Source organism: Neoarius graeffei, chromosome 9, assembly GCF_027579695.1.
Source record: "Neoarius graeffei isolate fNeoGra1 chromosome 9, fNeoGra1.pri, whole genome shotgun sequence".
In the NCBI taxonomy this organism is placed as follows: Eukaryota; Metazoa; Chordata; class Actinopteri; order Siluriformes; family Ariidae; genus Neoarius; species Neoarius graeffei.
This window is the reverse complement of record NC_083577.1, coordinates 85,368,261-85,391,400: the sequence shown is the minus strand read 5'-3', so window position 1 is coordinate 85,391,400 and position 23,140 is coordinate 85,368,261. Positions and strand designations below refer to the sequence as shown.

General features: G+C 42.6%; 1 protein-coding gene across 2 annotated transcripts in view; it reads right to left on the bottom strand.

Annotated features, from left to right (window-relative positions):
• Positions 1-6,218: 6,218 nt before the first annotated feature.
• Positions 6,219-23,140, bottom strand: part of gsk3ba (glycogen synthase kinase 3 beta, genome duplicate a) — a 190,243-nt gene continuing 173,321 nt past the window's right edge. For both annotated transcript variants that reach the window (XM_060928891.1, XM_060928893.1), the window contains exons 9-11: positions 13,945-14,131; positions 13,701-13,799; positions 6,219-6,477 (exon numbers count right to left, since the gene is read on the bottom strand). In XM_060928891.1, the coding sequence (XP_060784874.1) occupies positions 6,407-6,477; positions 13,701-13,799; positions 13,945-14,131 (357 nt within the window). In that variant the 3' untranslated portion in view covers positions 6,219-6,406. The remainder of the gene's footprint in view (positions 6,478-13,700; positions 13,800-13,944; positions 14,132-23,140) is intronic.

Sequence of the window (23,140 nt, the reverse complement as noted above, 5' to 3'; positions counted from 1 at the left end):
CTAACACACACACACTGACATTCTGTAATAAGTGTAGTAACCGTTTCAGTGTAATAAACACAGACAAGTGGCGTGACCCAAACTGTGGATGTCCCGGTTCTGTTCTACTCAATATCAGCGCTCACAGAAAACCACTTTTCCAGGAAAATTAGTGGACAGGAAATAACGATGCATAAAATTTTATACAGTTCTTATTTAAAACAAGAGTCATCAGGAGATGATGTATCCCCCCCGGCGCTCATATGAAACCCCACTACAGATTTTCCCAAGTTCAATTGGCTGCCATGGAAATCTGGAAAAAATAATCACAGAAATCCCAAAAGGCACAACTCGTCTAGTCACTTAAAAGGAGAACTGAAGTCATTTATAAACTTGCTTTATTTCTTAATTAACGTGTTATTCAATTACGTTTTCAGTTTTAGTAACCTTATATCATGACTCGTATTGGCAACTAATTGCAATTAAATATTATACTTATCGGCCTATTCGGTTTTTAGCCGTGTTGAATTTAGTTCGTTTGGTCCACGGCAGGCGTCGCTTATCCGCGCGATCTTCACGAGACTTGTGCGAGACTTCGAAGCGTGAAGTGTCAGCCAGGTGTCAGTGCTGCCATTTTGAAAACTGTTTTCCAAACGAAGTATTGCACAAAAACGAGTTTAAATGACGATTACTGCCTACTTTTTTCAAACTTTCCCGATTGCTATCAAAACAAACAAAACTTCCGGCTTGATTACATCAGCGTTCGAAAGGGGGCGCGCGCGTCTTTTGACAACGTTGGCAGATGTCGGTCACTTTGATTTCCGCTGTACGTTTTACTTCCGTCCTACGATGTATCGCACAGGTCTCAACGAATCTCGTTTACGGCCGTTGCTTTGACATATGGACTGATGTATTACAGAGCATATTTCAAACACTCATAACTTGCTACAGCAGCGACAAAATAGCGATCAAGAATGCATTCCGATATTTAATACAATGAGAGAAATAGAATTTTGATGATAAAAAATTTGCCTTCAGTTCCCCTTTAACATAACTGAGGTTTCATGAAAAAAAAAAAAAAATTCCTAATAGTTTTTGAGTTACGGTCTGGAAACTAAAACGTTTACAGACGGACGGAGCGATAGCTATATCCCCTCCCCCTGTGTAATATACCGGGGGATTAAAAAAAAAAAAATCTCGAGCTTAAAATTTAAAAATGTGCATCATTAAAAAAAAAAAAAATCAAAAATACCTATTTTATTGCACGTATTTGCTTGAAACGTAATGATCTGAACAGTTACTTCTACATTTATGTTTTGCTGAGTACCGTTAAAAACCATGCAGCGAGCGCGAGAGGTGTGACGATTCAGTTTTTTCACGATTCAATTCACATTTTTTGTCCTCTATTTTATAACTGATCCAAATCGCTGTCTATATTCTGTTAACCATCAGCCTGGAGAAGTAGAGCAATAAAAAACAAAAACAAGTAGCGTTTCCTTTGTAGTCTTTATTCAGACTCCGTCACTCTCGGACTTCCACGTGGAAATGGTTTCTGCTTCATGTCCGGTGCAGACGTACAGTAGCTGTCTCATTTGAAGAAGTCCCAGATTCGACTTGACGTTTAGATGCAGATTTTTTTTGCGAAACTTCGGTTTCACATCGATCTCGACTGTTTGATGCTGCCGCCGAATACGATTCTGTACGTTAGTGGTGTTGCCATGATGAGGACTCGCACAGCTTACGCAACACTTGGTTTTTGGTCACGAGACGGTAAGAAATGCCACCAAACTGGGCTTTTAAAATCAGATGGCTTCAGGAATTCGTCCTGAATTCCTGGAAGTCGTCCACCATGTTGTTCACAAAGCAGCGTGTGATCTCATGAGATTGCTATAGCAACCACAAACATGGCTACACCCAGGTAGAGCTCCGGATACCAAACTGAATTTTTAAAATCAAAATTATGCCGTTTGTCGAAACTTGTTATGCACCTCGGGTTATCGGGATGAAATTAGGCATCATCAGGGAATCATTGGTGAATCGTGATTCATTAAATTTTTGAATTGCCTCGATTAATCATCACACCTCTAGCGAGCGCAGCATCCAGGCGTCCCTGATTAAGCCTCAGTCACAACCGGCCGTACGTGCTCCTATGGCCGGTCGACGTGCAAAAAACGCAAGAAACGCATGGAGGGCGCGCGTGAAACATGCTGATTTTCGAGCCGTAGACTGGCCGCAGACCGGCTGCAGAGGTTCTTTGTCATGTCAAACAAACTCTACAGGCGCTAACGTTTTTTTCAGGTTGCAAGACAAACTTACGGCCAACGTGAGTCTTTCTCCATGAACAAAAAAAACGCAGCGATTTGGGAAACACCAAAAATCGCATGGCCAAAAAATCGTACGTCCGGTTGTGACCTAGGCTTTAGGTGACAAATCATAAAAAGCACAATCAAAAAGACATTACAAATTCGTGAAAAAAAAAAAAGCACTGCGTCATGAGCAAACTTTACCCGGACCTCTGACTCTCGTGCCTAAAGAGAACTTTATTCTACAACCCCGATTCCAAAAAAGTTGGGACAAAGTACAAATTGTAAATAAAAACGGAATGCAATAATTTACAAATCTCAAAAACTGATATTGTATTCACAATAGAACATAGACAACATATCAAATGTCGAAAGTGAGACATTTTGAAATTTCATGCCAAATATTGGCTCATTTGAAATTTCATGACAGCAACACATCTCAAAAAAGTTGGGACGGGGCAATAAGAGGCTGGAAAAGTTAAAGGGACAAAAAAGGAACAGCTGGAGGACCAAATTGCAACTCATCAGGTCAATTGGCAATAGGTCATTAACATGACTGGGTATAAAAAGAGCATCTTGGAGTGGCAGCGGCTCTCAGAAGTAAAGATGGGAAGAGGATCACCAATCCCCCTAATTCTGCACCGACAAATAGTGGAGCAATATCAGAAAGGAGTTCGACAGTGTAAAATTGCAAAGAGTTTGAACATATCATCATCTACACTGCATAATATCATCAAAAGATTCAGAGAATCTGGAAGAATCTCTGTGCGTAAGGGTCAAGGCCGGAAAACCATACTGGGTGCCCGTGATCTTCGGGCCCTTAGACGGCACTGCATCACATACAGGCATGCTTCTGTATTGGAAATCACAAAATGGGCTCAGGAATATTTCCAGACAACATTATCTGTGAACACAATTCACCGTGCCATCCGCCGTTGCCAGCTAAAACTCTATAGTTCAAAGAAGAAGCCGTATCGAAACACGATCCAGAAGCGCAGACATCTTCTCTGGGCCAAGGCTCATTTAAAATGGACTGTGGTAAAGTGGAAAACTGTTCTGTGGTCAGACGAATCAAAATTTGAAGTTCTTTATGGAAATCAGGGACGCCGTGTCATTCGGACTAAAGAGGAGAAGGACGACCCGAGTTGTTATCAGCGCTCAGTTCAGAAGCCTGCATCTCTGATGGTATGGGGTTGCATTAGTGCGTGTGGCATGGGCAGCTTACACATCTGGAAAGACACCATCAATGCTGAAAGGTATATCCAGGTTCTAGAGCAACATATGCTCCCATCCAGACGACGTCTCTTTCAGGGAAGACCTTGCATTTTCCAACATGACAATGCCAAACCACATACTGCATCAATTACAGCATCATGGCTGCGTAGAAGAAGGGTCCGGGTACTGAACTGGCCAGCCTGCAATCCAGATCTTTCACCCATAGAAAACATTTGGCGCGTCATAAAACGGAAGATACGACAAAAAAGACCTAAGACAGTTGAGCAACTAGAATCCTACATTAGACAAGAATGGGTTAACATTCCTATCCCTAAACTTGAGCAACTTGTCTCCTCAGTCCCCAGACGTTTACAGACTGTTGTAAAGAGAAAAGGGGATGTCTCACAGTGGGAAACATGGCCTTGTCCCAACTTTTTTGAGATGTGTTGTTGTCATGAAATTTAAAATCACCTAATTTTTCTCTTTAAATGATACATTTTCTCAGTTTAAACATTGGATATGTCATCTATGTTCTATTCTGAATAAAATATGGAATTTTGAAACTTCCACATCATTGCATTCCGTTTTATTTACAATTTGTACTTTGTCCCAACTTTTTTGGAATCGGGGTTGTACTCAAATTCCAGCTCTGGTTTTTCAGACATTCAGTCATAAAAATGACAAATGAAACAGTTAATCACCACTGACGGGGTTAATGACGTAAATAAAGAGGTAGGCCAGAAGCACTTTAACGCCGACTGCCTGGCCAACAGCACACACACCGAGCGTCACAGAGAGAGTTACAGTACTGTGTGAGTAAAGGATGAGGTTCAAGGAAGGGAAGAAGAAGAAAAAAAAACGGTGGGGGGGGTGAATGGAAGCAAAGGCACTCCAAACTCTAGATACACTATACAGTTACTACATATCATTACAATAATAGAGCCGGCACCTACTGTACAGAGAGGATTGAACTATATGGCTGGAGAAAGAAAGCTCCTCATCTACAGTTTCCAACAAACAGTTCAGATTTGCCCTGATTCTTCTTCTTCTTTTTTTAATCTCTTTTTTCACCATTTTATGAGATTTTAAACTTAAGACTTTTTTTTTTTGCCTTTTTTGCTTAGTAACAGTTCTCAGGTCAGCATATGTACATATACATACCATATACCACGCGTAATATGTAAAACAACATTTAAAACAAAACGTACAAGCCAGAATTTGGCAAGGAGCAACTGTGCTGTACTGTATTTACACCTTTCGTTGTGTTTAAACTGTGTATTAAGACGTTTTGTTGAAAAGAGACAGATTTTCTATTTAAGAGGACACTAAAACTGGGGAAAAAAAAAAAGGGGTGGGGGGACAAAACAAAAACAAACAAACAAACAAAAAAAACCGTAATGAAGGTTCCAGTAGTGGTTACAACAACTACACAGCCAGCATCGACGATTTAACGCAAAAAAAAACAGGAAACGCTCAGCTCCTCGGCTCACGATGCTGAACAAACCCGCGTCACGGCCAGCAGCCTGCCAGCTTTATTTTAAGAAACAAACAGTGAATCATGTGACGTCTCGGCTAACGATGCATCAGCGATGTTCATCTTGAACCAAACAATCACCAAACTCTAGCGTTCAACGGATTGTTTTATTCAGTTAAAAAAAATAATAATAAAACGAAGGAAAAAACCCTGCTTTTGGACGGAACTCGTGGTGTGAGCAATAAACACAAATTTGAGGACGACTGATAATAATGGAGAGGACAGAGCGCACGCGTTAAACTCAGGATTAGAATACAATCTACATTTCGTCACTTCTGAACTGAACTTTTGAGCACGTGAGCGAAAAATTACAGCATTCCTGCTCCGGTATGGATTTCATTTATTCACGCACACACACACACGCACACACGATTTCTCAGTAGGCAGCAGATTGGTTGCCATGCAACAGCTCCACCCCTGATACCTTTGAAGTGCTCCGAACCAATTGTATATTAAGTTAAGTTTCGCTGGTTCTGAATACATTTAGCCTAGAGGCGGAGCTTTTATTCATATGCATTCCCACACACACAACGCAAAGAAATATATAAACTGTGTATGTATTTATATGTGTATATATAATACAAAAACACAGAAAAGGAGACAAATTAGTCTCACGTCAATCAAAAGTGTCCACCCCTCCCCCGCCCTCCCCATAAAATCCCCCGTTTTCGATATAAAATAAAACGACATAAAAGAATCGTGTGTAAATATTTCAAACTCCTAACTAAATCTTTCAGAGCGCATCGAGATGTATTTTTTGTTGTTTTCTTTTGGCTTTGTTGCTGAATCATGCACGCTTGTTGGGTTACGTCGCTTGTTATGCAGTCCGAGTGCATTTTATATATTTATTTATGATACAAAAAAAAAAAAAAAACCTGCTGTGTTTAGCCATTTTTACGTTTTTGAGTGCTCCTGACCAAATTCAAGCCATGCACTAGAGGTGAAGAGGGTGTGAGGGGGAGGATGATGAGGAAGGGCAGACGGTGATGGAGTGAGAGAGAGAGAGAGAGAGAGCGCGAGCGAGCGAGCGCAGCCCGTTTGAACAGCAGGCTTGTTAAACTGACATGGAAGAGGATGGATTCGGCTACTGGATTGCTTTAAGAGATTGTCCACAGGATTGATGGTGCGAGTTCTTCCCCTGTGCCACTGCTCACCTCCCTCCCTCCCTCCCTCTCTCTCTCTCTCTCTCTCTCTCTCTCTCTTTTTTCACGACTGCGGTTCTGTACATGTCTGGGAACTCTGGTTGGTGCTGAAATTATGGTTTGGCTCTTGCAGTTTCATGAAGAAGAAGTGTTGTGGCTGGATGGTCTAAACCCCGCCCACTGATCTGGAGAATGGGCGGGGCGTCTTCCGGATGGGTGAACGGCTGGGACACTCAGGTGGAGGCGTTGGAGGCGGAGGCAGAAGCTGCATTGGTGGTCTGCCCACGTTCTCCACTGTTGGCATCTGGAACATTAAAAAGAAAAATAATAATAAATAAGATAATTTCATGCATGAGAGCGGATGTTCACAGAGACACATACAACGACCACTTTATTAGGAACACGCGTACATCCAGCTGCTGTTTGATGCAGTTCTCCAATCAGCCTCGACCGCTTCAGAACATCAGCACGATGCATCAAATCATCAAGAGCTTCAGGTAATGCTCACGATGTTCAAACATCAGAACGGGAAAAACTGTGATCTCAATGTGTGTGAGACTTTCTTTCTTTCACTGGGGCGGTGTGGGTGTTGGTTTGAGCCAGATGAGTATTTTTGGTTTGAGTGTTTCAGAAACTGCTGATCTCCTTCCTGGGGTTTTCACACACAACAGTCTCTACACAGAATGGCGCAAAAAACATTGATTTGAGCGAGTGAGCGGCAGCTCCATCGGTGGAAACAAACACCTTACTGACAAGAGAGGGTCGGAGGAAAATGGCCAGATTCATGGTTCGAGGTCCCCCCCCCCCTCCAGGAAGGATACAGTAACTCGATCACTCTTTACAACCGTGGTGAGCAGAAAAGCATCTCAGCATGCAGCAGAACACCACACTGGGTTCCACTCCTGCAGCCAAGAACAGGAATCTTAGAATCAACAAGTTCCTATTAAAGTGGCCACTGAGTGTACAGCACAACGATAACGGTCACAAACTCACACAGCATCTCAACCACTCATCTTAAATATCGAACAGACAAATTCATGCTGCTTACTGACTTACGGGAAGTCTGAACTGCGAACTACGTCATTTTCAACTTTCAACCTCCGTACATTCAACCTACGACGTGGGAAAACTCCATGGACGGCATCATTTTTGTCTTTTGTAAGTTTGCTAGCTAACTAACGAACTCCCATAAATTATGTATTTATTACTAAATCGACAGCAAACTATATTCAGTGTTAGATTTAACAAGCAAACTTATGTTGACTGCTCTAAAGTAAATAAGTTGGACTGTATATACACAAGTTAAGAGACGCGACTTTGTGTACTGCTGATGCTGTGAGCAGCCACGCTGATTTGACATCACTTTCTGAACTCCGAGTTTCCAAGTTGAGGGGAAGATTTTCTTTGGTTTTAGCTTGTTAGACGTCTGGAATTTTGACTTATGAGCTTTATTTCACCTTAGGAGATGAGTTCGAATCCCAACGATAGCCATTCATGGCCAAGAGAGAAAAGGAATAAGGGATGGCATACTCTCCCACTCCTGTTAATCACAGCGACAACAGCCAATCGCGGACGTCTGTGAGCTCATGTACACTACCGTTCAAAAGTTTGGGGTCACCCAGACAATTCTGTGTTTTCCATGAAAAGTCACACTTTTATTTACCACCATAAGTTGTAAAATGAATAGAAAATATAGTCGAGACATTTTTCTGGCCATTTTGAGCATTTAATCGACCCCACAAATGTGATGCTCCAGAAACTCAATCTGCTCAAAGGAAGGTCAGTTTTATAGCTTCTCTAAAGAGCTCAACTGTTTTCAGCTGTGCTAACATGATTGTACAAGGGTTTTCTAATCATCCATTAGCCTTCTGAGGCAATGAGCAAACACATTGTACCATTAGAACACTGGAGTGAGAGTTGCTGGAAATGGGCCTCTATACACCTATGGAGATATTGCACCAAAAACCACACATTTGCAGCTAGAATAGTCATTTACCACATTAGCAATGTATAGAGTGGATTTCTGATTAGTTTAAAGTGATCTTCATTGAAAAGAACAGTGCTTTTCTTTCAAAAATAAGGACATTTCAAAGTGACCCCAAACTTTTGAACGGTAGTGTACATAGAAGAGGGTCGATAGCACCTTCCTCAGATCATGGTACACTGCCTGGCTTTATATGTCTGAGGAAACGTGCTCGTGTTGACACGCCACTCTCTTCACACTCCAGTCTCCCCTCCCCCCACGTATGCCGGGAGACAGTTAGTCCCAAATGGCAGGACAGGAAGGGATGGGGAAATAAAGATAGGAAGGGATTTGGATATTTCACCCTCTACGGTGCATATCATTAAACGTTTTAAGGAATCTGGAGGAATTTCAGTGTGTCAAGGGAAAGGGCTCAAGCCTAATCTGAACCCCCATGATCTCTTCTCCCTCACTGCATCAAGAACCGTTATTCATCTATAGCTGATAACCACATGGGCTCGGGATTACTTTAGCAAACCTTTACCGAGCTACAGTATGGAGTTATATCCACAAACACCAGTTAAAACTTTACTGTGCAAAAAAGAAGCCTTAAGGTCACTGTGTCCAGAAGAGCCATCGGCTTCTCTGGGCTCGGAGGCGTCTGGGATGGACCATCACACAGTGGGAACGTGTATTGTGGTCAGGCGACTCCGTATTCCAGGTCTTCTTTGGAAGAAATGAACGCCGTGTGCTCCGAAGATGAAAAGGACCATCCAGACTGTTACCAGGAACAAGTCCAAAATCCAGCGTGTGTTATGGTATGGGGTTGGGTCAGTGCCCTTGGTAAAGGAAACTTACACTTCTGTGATGGAGCATTAATGTAGAAAAGTACACCGAGATTTTGGAGCAACATCTGCTGCCTTCAAGACGACGTCTTTTCCAGGGAGATTTCAACAAGACGATGCAAAACCACATTCTGCTCACGTTACAAAGGCGTGGCTGTGGAAGGAGAAGGCGTGTCCTGTCTGTCCCCGATACAGAACGGGTGGGGAATTTTGAAAAGAAAAATATGACAACGACGACCTGAAAGTTCAGGAAGAATGGGACAAAATAACACCTGAAACACTTCATCACTTGTCGTCTTCAGTCGCGAAGCATCTTTTAAGTGTTGTGAGAAGGAATGGAAACATTATAAAGTGGTTAATGCTTTACCGTCACCATTTTTTTTTTTTTAAATGGGTTTCAAGAATAAAAATTTAAATGTATTTATTTTGAAAGGGGTAAAACATCAAATTACGGACTTCCAAGAAGATGGCGGACGGGTTAGTAGCGTAGCTTTCAGCTCGCCCGAGTCGGTAGAAATAAATCCACTCAATTTGAGTAACTCGACATACAATCGTTATAAACTTTGAGATGAGTGGTCACCGAAACTGGAGAAACACTAAAATCTCAAAGAAAACTCGAGAACAGTCTACAAAAGAAGAGGTCTCCGACGAAAGTGAAGCGTCAGAGCAAATGGATCACGCCGGAACACTGAAGGCTGGACTCGCTAGCATCAGCAGTGATATACGGGACCTCAAGCAAGACTTCCGTAAAGAGCTGACAACATTTAAAGATGAACTCAAAGGTGAAATGAAACTAGAAATCGCTACCTTAAGACAAAACAGAGTGAAAGCTTACAGAAAACCTCAAAGAACTTAGGGAGCAGAAGACGAGCATAACCGAGCGGATTTGGAGGAGTACGACATAGAGACGAGCGGCCTCCTAATGAAACTAACCAAACAGACACGCCAGATGCAGGACAAACTAACGGACCTTGAAGCGAGGTCTCGGCGAAATAACGTCAGGATTTTCGGATTGCCCGAGGACACAGAAGGAAGCTCCATTACAGACTGTCTAGACCAACTTCTTATAAAAGAGCTGGAACTACCCGAAGGAACCAATCTACAAATCCAACGTGCCCACAGAGCCCTCGCACTAAAACCAGGTCCGGGCGGTGCTCCGAGAGCAGTAGCGATTAACTATCTCAAGTTTGAAACTAGGTGGCACGGTGGTGTAGTGGTTAGCGCTGTCGCCTCACAGCAAGAAGGTCCGGGTTTGAGCCCCGTGGCCGGCGAGGGCCTTTCTGTGCGGAGTTTGCATGTTCTCCCCGTGTCCGCGTGGGTTTCCTCCGGGTGCTCCGGTTTCCCCCACAGTCCAAAGACATGCAGGTTAGGTTAACTGGTGACTCTAAATTGAGCGTAGGTGTGAATGTGAGTGTGAATGGTTGTCTGTGTCTATGTGTCAGCCCTGTGATGACCTGGCGACTTGTCCAGGGTGTACCCCGCCTTTCGCCCGTAGTCAGCTGGGATAGGCTCCAGCTCGCCTGCGACCCTGTAGAACAGGATAAAGCGGCTAGAGATAATGAGATGAGAAGTTTGAAACTAAGGAGATGGTCCTACAAAACATCAAATTACGCTGCTGTGTTACACTGAAAGCCATACGGGTCAAAGATTATTTACAAATCAATCATCGTTTTCAGTTCGAATTTCAACACACCAACTACTTCTGATTCTGAAAAAGAGATAGAGTATATTTACACTACCGTTCAAAAGTTTGGGGTCACTTTGAAATGTCCTTATTTTTGAAAGAAAAGCACTGTTCTTTTCAATGAAGATCACTTTAAACTAATCAGAAATCCACTCTATACATTGCTAATGTGGTAAATGACTATTCTAGCTGCAAATGTCTGGTTTTTGGTGCAATATCTCCATAGGTGTATAGAGGCCCATTTCCAGCAACTCTCACTCCAGTGTTCTAATCAGGGCTTTGAACCGGTTCAAGGAACGAAAACCGGGAACTTTTTCTATTTCACATGGAACAGAAACGAAACCAGAAACTTTATTATTTTTTATGTTCCGGAACAGAAACGTTTATTAAAAATAATGGTAACCGGTTAATACCGGTTTTTATTTCGTTCCTCAAAGTTTCCGTAGCCTACAAATAAAAAAGCCATTCTTCTCCTGCGCAAGTTTCTATGACCTGCTGGGGTTCACTTCCTGTGTGACGTTCGCTGACTGAATGGAGAGAGCGGGAAGGTGGACTACTATCACGTCTCCATTACTGAGTGTCTGAGCAAAGAAGAGCCTGAACGTTGCAACCTCCCTATTGGCTGTTTGTAAAAATGTATCAGTTGTTGCCCTTCCCACGGGAATCATCGCGGGCTCGAGAGACAAGACCTGACGAGTTAGTTCGTTGGTAGCAGAACAAAATGTCTGGACACAAATCGGGTTTTCAGAAAAGGAAAGAAAATAAACGGAGGGTCGAAAATACAAAAAAGGAGGCAGAAAAAGCAAAACGAGTTTTAAGGTAGGACAAATGGTTACTTTTCTGAGGCAGCCCGCCGTGGCTGCCTGCAGGCTTATTTATTATAGCCCATTTAGTTAAAATAGTTGATATAAAATGTTTATAGTTATAGTTATGTGATGGTTGTCCTGATTTAGACTGGTGTTTTTTTTTTTTGGGGGGGGGGGGGGGGGGGGGGGGGGGTTGCGCAATGTTGCACCCGGGTCCAGATTAGGGCAGAACCGGCCCTGGCTACATTTCAGGTGTAGTGTGTTTTATGTATGTATGTACTTGCATAGATGTGTACTTGGTCTTCCAATATGGCGCCTAACAAAATCTCGCGGCGCGGTGACGTCATGCGGTAGCCCTCTATAGGGCCTGACTAGCCTTTGGTAACACACTAAACGAATTATCTTTCATTTTTGGCACTTTTTCTGTTTGTGTAGATGGGAAGACATACTGAGAATCCAAATCGCCAACATTTGAAATAATAATTGTTTTGAATTATTTCTTGTCTTATTTAATGAAGGTTGTAATAGAATTAGCCTACATTTGGCTTAAGCTGGATGAGACAGAGACATCATTTTATAGCCATTTGTTAAACAGCTGACAGGGAACGTAATTAACCGTTCCGGGAACGAAATTTTTTTGTTCTAACCGGTTCGGGAACGTCTATTTAATGGTGGAACCCAAAACTGGAAACGTTAAAATTCCGTTTCTGTTCGGAACGAACCAATAGGAAAAAAATTCTGGTTCAAAGCCCTGGTTCTAATGGTACAATGTGTTTGCTCATTGCCTCAGAAGGCTAATGGATGATTAGAAAACCCTTGTACAATCATGTTAGCACAGCTGAAAACAGTTGAGCTCTTTAGAGAAGCTATAAAACTGACCTTCCTTTGAGCAGATTGAGTTTCTGGAGCATCACATTTGTGGGGTCGATTAAATGCTCAAAATGGCCAGAAAAATGTCTTGACTATATTTTCTATTCATTTTACAACTTGCACTACGTTCAGACTGCAACCTGAAACGACCCATATCCAATTTGTTGTGAAATCCGATTTTTTTGTTAGGCCGTTCACATTACCAATTATATGAGACTTGTATGCGATCTCCAATATGAACGGAAAACGATCCAAAAGTGTCCCGCATGCGCAAATTGACACGTAATAAGCACATCTACGTAATACGTAAACAACAAAAAAAGCGCACTCTTCAAGTTTGCAAGTAAAGCATGGAGATGAGGCGAGACCTGGCGATGTGGTTTTTGTGGCGGCGGCGGAACTCACACAATAATCTGATTAATGTGGGCAGCAGACTAATGAGACCGAAGGTGTCAAATTACTGGAAATTTCCAGAACAATCTTATAATCTTGTAATACAGGATGGTTTAAGTTATAAATCAGTTATAGAAACTGTTTTATTTAATCAGGCTAACAGATCAACATCCAGGTCCCGACCAAATCCACCATTAGCTTGATCAATTCTATAAAAGTCTATTTAAATTCTGAAAACTGTACAAATGTTGTTGTTTTCCACCAAAGAGGCGGGATTAGCCAACGCAGAATAGTGACGTTTGTCTCTTGTTGATGACGTGTAGGTCGCATGAATGCGACCTGTCCGGTCAGACTGCAGTCGCATGTGAAGATAACGGATATGCATCGGAATTAGGACCACATATCCAAGCGGCCTGGGTCGCATGTGAAAAAATCGGATCTGTGTCGTTCAGATTGTCAATAACAAATCGGATACAGGTCGCATATGGGCAAAAAAATCGGATATGGGTCGTTTCAGGGTGCAGTCTGAACGTAGTCTTATGGTGGTAAATAAAAGTGTGACTTTTCATGGAAAACACAAAATTGTCTGGGTGACCCCAAACTTTTGAACGGTAGTGTATGTCAGAACGTACAAAGATCTGGTGTTAAGGGCAGGAAACCAGACTCAGGCTTCGGATTGGGCAGCTGGTTCCTTAATCAGGGTGCGCTGTTTGTAAAACCTCACTGTAGGTCTATTTTTCACTGATTTCTGATGCAATTATTGCTTTCCAGCTGTAATTCCATTTTAAATGCTCGAGATGGTTCTGATGAGCCACGAACTGGAGGAGCTTCTGTAGCTGTGAGCCTTGAAAATTTAGGAACTCTAATAAACCATTCATTCATGTCTAATTTTTTCTCTTGTCCTGGGAGGAATTAGGGTCTTGGAGAGAAAGCTGAAACACAAACAGGAAGCTGCAGGAGACGAACCTGTAGTGCTGGAGGCGTTGGTGGGGGTGGAGGCACCTGCTTGATTACGTGCATGAGCAGGAATCAAGATGGTGGCCAAGGACGGGTTACTGGACAATTCTGTAAGAGAAACCGAGAGAGAAAGAAAACGAGCAGTCACGGAACGAGCTTAACAGTGCAGAAGGTTGGAGATGTTGCAGTAATAGTAGTAGTACCAGTGTGTCTGAAGATCGAGCTTATTGCTCGGGCTAAAACCAATCCAAACCTTGAGTGGTGAAGTTGAACAGCGATGGCTTCTCCCTCCCATTGGGCAGTTTGATGTTCGGGTCTCTCAGCTCGTCAAAGAAGGAGTGCGCGCAGGCCTCGAGCGGCGTGAGCCGAGCCGTGGGCGTGTACTCCAACAGACGAGAGCACAGAGCGATGGCTTCAGGAGGTGTGCGTGGCCGGAACACCTGCAGACACATCAGCACACGGGACACACGTCAAGAGAAGACGAGTGGGATTCGTTTTCATTCCTACAGATAAATTCCTACTATTAGCAACGAGAGTCCATGTTTTAAATTAAATTAGTCGTCATAGTGTTGTGTAACGTATCAAATTAAAAAGAGTGTGGAGATCTGAACTGAAAACTTGTTTAATTTTAAATACGTATTAAAACAAACAAAAAAGTTATGAACATTTGAAAATCCACTCAGTGCGTTTACATGCACATCCAAATCGAGCTGCTGTCGGTAATCGAGCTAAGGGTCCCAGCCGGGGTGCCAGAGAAATCCAATCCTACATGCACACAAGGAAATCGAGCTATTGTGTGAGGTACATTGTGCACCCGAGCCACAGGTGGCGCTACACGCCCCATCGTGTTGGGACACTTCCGGTTGTCGTCATGAAGAAGAGCTATTCAAGAGTATAAACAAAGTTATCAGCAGTGTTGCCAGATACTGCTGATGTTTTCCAGCCCAAAACATGTTCAAATCCGCCAAAATGCACTTAAAACTGCCCAATCTGGCAACACTGGCAGTTCTGTGTTCACAAGTTCCGTGCTCAAGCTGTTAGGCTTGCTCTAACAGACTGTATGGCTACAAACTGTCCTGCACAGACCACTGTTTTGTAAGACAACTTATTTTGCACAATTGTATATTTTTCTAAAGTCCATTTTTTGCTTACAATTTAACTTGTGTCTTAATAAACACACAAAAAGTTCAATTGTTTTGTTTTTATTGACTTTCTTCAGATGGTGGACATCTATATATACACACACACACACACAAATACAATGACTTGTTTATGTACACAATTCACAGCTATGCAACAGCTGTACAGATGTATTTGGTGATACAGTAAGTGAGCTAAATTTTAACAGTGCAAACAATGCCACAAAAAGAAAAGATTCATGCCGTTGTCATGATTCGTTGTCATGCCGACCAAGGCTGTTGTGTTTCCCGCTTGTGGTCCCGTCACTCCCGGAAGGGGCAGTGCTGAAGTAAGTAGCTCGACTCCGTAGCTCGATAGGGTTTACATGCACTAAGTAGCTCGGCTACAATCGCATAATCTAGGTCGCGTAGCTCGATTACGAGAAATCAAGTTCGGTTCGATTTCAGCCGAATTAAGGTGTATACATGGCATTTTGAACTTCGATTTCAGTCGAGCTACGGCAGAAATTCGATTCTCTCTATGTGCATGTAAACGCACTGACTGTTTTATAAAATCTCCATTTCGGTCCGTTGCCACGGTCACAAACCAGCAACCATTTTCCACTGGTTTAATTTTCCATTCATGACGGAAGAAAAAAAAAACAAAAAAAAACCCTCAATCGGAAATTAAGACCAAAAAGCCAAAAACAAAGAGATTTAGAGTTTTGAGTATCAGGGTAAGAATTACAGATAAAGGCTTCTTCTTCTTCTTCTTGTAGATCACAATTCTGCACCTCGAAGGTTTAACAGTAATACATCACTGAAATTGGTCCATCCTTTGTGTTTAAGCATAAAACATGATTTTCCCCAAAGCATTTTAGCGTGTCGGGCCTGATCCGCTTGCTCTGCCTGCCGATACGCTTAGTCGCTTTAGTTCAAATCCGATACGCTTAGATTTATACCGATACGTTAAAATCCCTACCCACAAGTAACGAGATACACAGGAGAGCAAATAACAGATCCATTTACATACTGATTGATATCTGTGTTAAACAAGCGCTCTTTTTTCCAATGTTTGTGTTGATTCTGTCAAAGTAATATGTCCGCATGGTCTGATGTAAAGAAACTAATCTGTTGTCTACGTCAAAATCATGTGTTCAAACCGTCCAATAAAAATATTGAAAGAAAACGTCCGGAAGTTTCCGATTCATTATAAGCAATTTCGCTGGCTGCCGATGTCGTCCCGCACCAGACGGACAAAGCCGACTGATTTTAATCACAAAAGTTTGACCTGGTCTGTTATCATTATGGCTTGGATCAAAGATCGGTTAACTAAACGTCAACAAACCCACATGAGTGATGGCGCACAAAACCAGACAACTTTCACGAAAACGTCGTCAATTTTGATCGCAGTGACTGGCTCAAAAAGCACTCGCTGGACAATTTGACCCACATCAGCACGGATGACAGCGAGATGGACTATGAGAGCGTTGCCCAACACTGGGCCAAGGAGAATTAATCTGCTTTAAAGGAGTAGAAAACTTAATTCATTAGTTTGGGTTTGCAGAAAGATTATGTACTTATAAACACTCTCACCAAGTGAAGTTGTCCAAATGTGTCAAATATAGCATCATTTCAAATAATAATCATAAGCAGTTTTGGCAGTGTGATGTCACTGGGATCCATTTAACAAAAGGCGGCTCCGGATTATTCTTTTGTTAAAGGCTCACAGTGACATCACACTGCCAAATAAGCTTATCATTATTATTCAAAATTATGCTACACTTGACAACAAATTCTCTTCATGAATGTGTTTATAAGTACATAATCTTTCTGCAAACTTAATGTATGAATTAAGTTTTCTTTTCCATTAAATGTGTTTTAATCTTAATCTAGTCCATTTAATACTCATCTCATTATCTCTAGCCGCTTTATCCTGTTCTACAGGGTCGCAGGCGAGCTGAAGCCTATCCCAGCTGACTACGGGTGAAAGGCGGGGTACACCCTGGACAAGTCGCCAGGTCATCACAGGGCTGACACATAGACACAGACAACCATTCACACTCACATTCACACCTACGCTTAATTTATGCCGCTTTTCCACTACAAACGCGGCTGAGTCGGGCTGAGCCGTGCCGTGCTGGGTCGAGCTGTTGGAGTTGCATTTCGACTACAACCGCGCTGAACCGTGCTGGCTGGAAGTGGGTGGACACATTGGGTGGAGTTAGCGAAAGTGGGTGGACGTCAGGTGATGTCGTTAAGCAGCGCAAACAGTGACATCAGTGAGCTTTTAAGCGGTAGTCTCACGACCCGAATAGTAAACAATAAACATGGAGGACATGGAGTCGTTAGTGTTGCTGGTCTTGGTGCTGTGGCTTGTTGTCACCGACAACGCCAACAGATACTGGCAAGAGCGTATAGATGAGGCGAGGCGCATAAGGCTTCAGAAATTCTCGTAATTCGTAATTCTTCTCCTTCCGGGTTTGCGGTGTTTACAGATCCCAGCGCGCTCACGGGGCGTGTGTGGGCATGTGAGGACACTCCTCCTCACCAATCAGTGCACAGGGGAGTGTCTCCTCACGCCCCCAGCCTCACTCGGCACGGCTTGGCTCGCTTCAGCCCCACTCCAAAACCGTGCGAGTTTTAGGGGCTAAGCAGGGCTGAAGCGAGCCGAGTCGTGCTGGTTTTTGGTAGTCGAAACGCGAGCCGTGTCGGGCTGAAGTGAGCTGAAGCGAGCTGAAAAAGGGTAGTGGAAAAGGGCCATTAGAGTCACCAGTTAACCTAACCTGCATGTCTTTGGACTGTGGGGGAAACCGGAGCACCCGGAGGAAACCCACGCGGACACGGGGAGAACATGCAAACTCCGCACAGAAAGGCCCTCGCCGGCCACGGGGCTCAAACCCGGACCTTCTTGCTGTGAGGCGACAGCGCTAACCACTACGCCACCATGCCGCCGTCCATTTAATAAAGCGCCAAAATTTAAACTTTATAATATGCAGTTGCCTTACTTTTCTTTTCAGCGTATCTTAGTTCTACATATATTATGGTAATTGCATCAGAAACATTCTAAATCAGGGGTTTTCAAAGTGTGGGAGAGTCAGCCCCCCTCGGAGAGCAAATAAACAACAGCGCCCCCCCACCACAATTTTTGTTGTTGCTATACTTAATGTTCCATTTGTATTTTGAAAAAATGGTTGTTGTACACATTTTTATTTTTTTCTTTTTCACATTTTAAACATCTGTGCTTTTTAAAACATCTTGTTTTACACATTTTAAACATCTCATAGCATCGTTAGCTAGCACCTCTTGGCAGACAACACACTGTGGCAGTGGAGCATCTTCAGATCCAGTCCATGAAAATCCAAACTTTAAATAATCGTGGTCAGACTTCCTTCTTTTTTCAGTCCCCCCAGGATTCCGCGGGCCTTTTTTGTGATTGTTGTGGGCTAAAATGTCTGATGTTGCGGGGGTTTTCCAAAAAATTGTGATGAAAGTTGTGGTGTTTTTTAGGTTTTTGTTGCGATTACATTGCGGGAGGAAGTGAAAGTTGCGAGAAATTGTTGCGATTTTCTCTTTTTGTGATTAAAATTGAGTGATATGTTAAATATTAAGTTATTACTGAAAAACTATTGATTAAAAAAAACAAAGACACTGAGAAATGGTCCTATAAACATCTTTACCAATATAAAAGATTACCAGGACTACAAAAATGCAGAAAAATAGGCTTTACTTATCCAAATGCACCTGTTGGTTCAAAAGTTAAAGTGCAGAGAACCTCACAGCACAACATGAAGTTACCTTAAAATATAATATAAATGCCTCAGCTTTCATGTAAGAAAAAAACCTATTAATACTAGTACTGTGTGCAGGCAGTCTCTCCTGAAGACTAAATTAAACAATAATTATAAACTAATAAAATAAATGGCTCAGGCTTCATAGAAGAAAAAAACAATTTGAACAGAATCTCACAGTATGATGCTGAAGCTGCCTAAACAATGGAAAATAAAATACCATTTTGGCAAAAATATTGGCATCCATTAATTTCTTGTATTAAGTAAAATAATAATGTAAAGTGCACACAGTCCTTCACTGTAAACATAACACACTTTCAGTAACAGAATTTAAGCCTACATAAACACTGACTCGCACATGCAGTGTTGCCAGATACTGCTGACGTTTTCCAGCCCAAAATATGTTCAAAATCCGCCAAAATGCACTTGAAACCGCCCAATCTGGCAACACTGCGCACATGCTGCTTCTCTTGAACGTATACACGGAAGTAAGCCGGAAGGTAGTTTGTCGACGTCACCTCAAGACGACGCCAACAATTGGTCAAATTTGCGGGAAAGTTGCAGTGATTGGATATAATTGCAACACCGCCCTGAATTCGCGGGGATTGGTTGAATTTGCATTGAAGTTGCAAATCGCAACATCTTGGAGGCTCTGTTTTTTTGCTTGGCCCAGACTCTGTCTCCTCACTCACTGGAGCTTTAGGTACTAAAAATCGATCCATTTTGTCTCTGGTAAAGGCTAGCTGAAGTTCGCTAAATGTCCGCAATAGTAACTTATTCTGGTTTATTTTTCCTCACGTTGCGCCCCCCCGAAGAACTCTGGCGCCCCCTAGGGGAGGCACACCCCACACTTTGAAAAACCCTGTTCTAAATCATTACAGTTATAGTAATACAGCAACTTATTTTACGGTGGCAGGTCTTAGGTTCAGATCCCTTTGTGATCAACAGGAGGTCATGATGATCGATTCTCTTCACTGGATTGTATAAGACAGAGCAAAACGCTGTTCATATTTTCATGCACATATTTTTGTTACAACACGACTTGATCAGAGATAATTAAGGGATCGCTGTAGATTTTCAATCGATCATAGACCTCAGTAATCTATAACAGAACAGTTTAACGTGCATGTTGAACTTTAGGGTGAAATTTCAGATGTGTTTACATTAATACTCAGAAATCATTGAAACACTGCTAAACTCTATCCTATCATCATGTATCTAAAACCTCTCAGAGGCCCTGAAAATGCACCCGAGAGCATCGATTTTCGCCTTCAGCGCTCGCTTTCGCGCCGTTGGTGCTCAATTGTCTGTGTATCATCATGCCAGAATTTAGGGCTTTAATTTTTTTCTGGGGAAAACACTAAAAGCCAGAATTTATCAGAATGTTCACTTTAAATTGTGGACACCGAGCGTGACTAATGACGGTGGAGCTCGAAAGCGCCGTGTATAAATAAGAGGCTCAAACTTTTGTTAATTCTCTTCAAAACAGTATCACTGATATTTATACACCACCTCATTTTTTCTCCATGGGGGGGGGGAGGAAGAGGAAAATCATCGATTTCCTGCGAGTTTGGTGTATAGACCCCTTTCACATGACGTCACCGCGCCGCGAGATTTCGTTAGGCGCCATATTGGAAGACCAAGTACATGCACTCACAATATAAAACAAAGTACGAGCGAGAGTAAAGTGAGACGATGGATGATAATTCGGGTTATGTGAGTACATTACCAGCTGCAGAAAGGGCACGGTATGTGGAGAAACTGGCTGTGATTGATGGGTTTGACCCATATGATAAGACTTGCGGCAAGGGAGAATGGAAACATAAGGAGGACCTGACACCAATTCTGCCATCTGTTTGCTACCCAGACATTGTAAACTATTTGTTGTTTACACCCAGTGCCTACACTCAGTGTTCGAACTATGCCGATATTTTCGGGGGGTCCCTTTTTTTCCCTTGGGGGTGTGTGTGCTTGCGCTTGTCTCGGAGCGCGGATCTCCAAACACATGAGAAGCCTATCTTACGCACATATCACGCGGACTCCACACCTCCACACACGCATCGCGTCTGAAGTCATAACTCATCAGGGGAAATCGTGTCCGCATTGGCATGTTCAAAAAACAACCTCGCGTCAACAATGATACCACACGCAAGAGAAAAAAAAAAAACAGTCAGGCTACTCAACAACCAACCTGGCAGCAGCGAGCGAGCCCCAAACCATCCTAAATTATTAATATTATTAAATTGTAGAAGTCTGGGAGGCTTGCTCCTCATACAGTTATCAACTTGGGGCCACTTTAGCATGTTTTAAATCTGAATTTCTTGCGTTTGCTTACCTCAAAGTGTCCGCAGATCATGCACAGACTTATCCATTATATCCACAGCTTTTTGCCAAGTCTCACACAGGTTTCTTTCAAGTCTACTGTTGGGCCAATAAATCATAAATAAAACAGCTCAGATTTGTTTAAGTCGTTTGCCACTCCACTTTATTCTCGTGGGTTCACATACCGCTGCCGTTATTTCCCCCTAATCACGAGTTTGTTGGTCTTCCAAAATGGCGCAGAGTCTGTTTACTTCCGGTTTCGGGTGACGTCAGTGAAAGGGGTCTATTGCATCACACAACATTTAAAAAACCCCACTCCCTCCTGCTTAAAGTAAAAGATCACAACTAGGGATGTTAACCGATGACCGTTTGACCAGTGGTTGACCGAATCAACGTCAACCGGTTAATTTTTTTTGGTTGTCGGTTAAAAAAAAAAAAAAATCAATCGTTTTGAAGCTGCCGATTTTGGAGTGGAGGACTTGGAATTCTGTGTTGTAAACGCATGGGGCGTGCCATGTGGTGTAAGGACGACAGCTGACGAATCAGAAACACCCATTCAGTCATGTCCCGCCCCAGTTAAAGACAGCTAACAAATCAGAAACACCCATTCAGTCATGTCCCGCCCCAGTTGAACACAGCTGCCACTCGGCGAAAGAAAAAAGTGTAGACACAGGCTTTTTAGCTCACAAATTACTATTTTTTTTTTTAATTATCATTAGAAGGTACGTGGAGTTTAGTCCTGCCTTGGCCAGTGCATTCTGAAAGTATGTTTCGGTCTGTAGCCAACAATGCATGTTATTGCAGATCAGATCTCTCCACACAAACTAAAGGCGCAGATGCCGACTTTTTCACGGCTGAATCGTGCAGATCCGATTGCTTTCCTTTGAGCATACAGAATTTACTCTGATGAAATTATTCAGACACTCCAACGCCCCCCCCCCCCAAAAAAAATCGGATCTTTGCACGATTCAGCCATGAAAAGGCGGCATCCGCTAAAAGGCGCGCCGTTTGCATCCCTGTTTAAACTCGTAGGTTAACCGACTTTAACCGGCTAATGAGGCTCGGTGGTCGCTCAAGATTTTTTTTTTAAGTTTTCGCCGTCCCTAATCTCAACGCCGCACAAAATTAACAATATATTCTGTAAATGTGTTACTTATTCTTGAATCGGCACTAGTTGTGTGTCAACGCTTTTAAACACCTTTAAAGGCCAAATGAAAACCTGCTGCTCTCCCAGACAGACGTACGGGAGGGTCATCAGAGCAGCGCCACGCCGTCATTGCGACTACTATAAGCTAAAGGAACGTTTCTTTCACACTGTGGTGTACCACTTGATACACAGGACTACATAAAGTACAAATACGCAACAGTTTGAGACATGCAAAAAATAAATAAATAAATAAATAAATAAATATACACACACACACACAAACAGTAATAAGTAAATACATAGGACAATAAATAACCAGAACAACAGAACAAGAACAACAAACAAGCAAAACAATAATTATCAAGGACAAAAATACTCAATAATAAACCCTTAGGTGACTGTATGACAAGACAGGTCGGAATAACAGCACGAGTTCATTCATTCATTCATGAGGACGGCACACATTAAATGAATGTTTCTGTAAATATGCCGGTGTTAGCCAGGAGGCTAATTTTGATGCTGTCGTGATGTGAATGGCAGGGATGACATCAGTCTTCATGTTTCAGTTGAAGAGGGTTACGACATGTACATGCACTGTAAACCTGCAGTACGGCGATTCTGGCAAATTTCAAAACTTAAATTTCATTCATGAGTAAATCAAGATTCTCGCGACTTTCAGTATTGGCGAAAACGAATGAGCACACCAAGCAAGGTGTTAAGGCCTCTGCATGCTCTTGCGACAAGGCTTTCGCAGATAGCTTTTCACAGACAGTTGTAATTTATCGTTGAGCGGGGAGTAATAGCCGTGCGCGATGTTATTCACCGCCACAACACAAGGGGGCACGAAGTCGCGAAATCGCTAGGAGTAGTTGGTGGGTGTGGTTAGTGGAGTGTTTATCCTCCGGTTACTTATAATGACTAGAACTGGAGTCGTATAGATGTACGTACTTCCTCACTTCCTCGATCAACCACTCTTCGTGCTGCTCCATCTTCGCTCGTGTTTTTAAAAATGGCGGTCGTGAAAACAAAACAAACCGGGAAAGCAGGGAAGCGGAAGTGCGTGTACAGCGG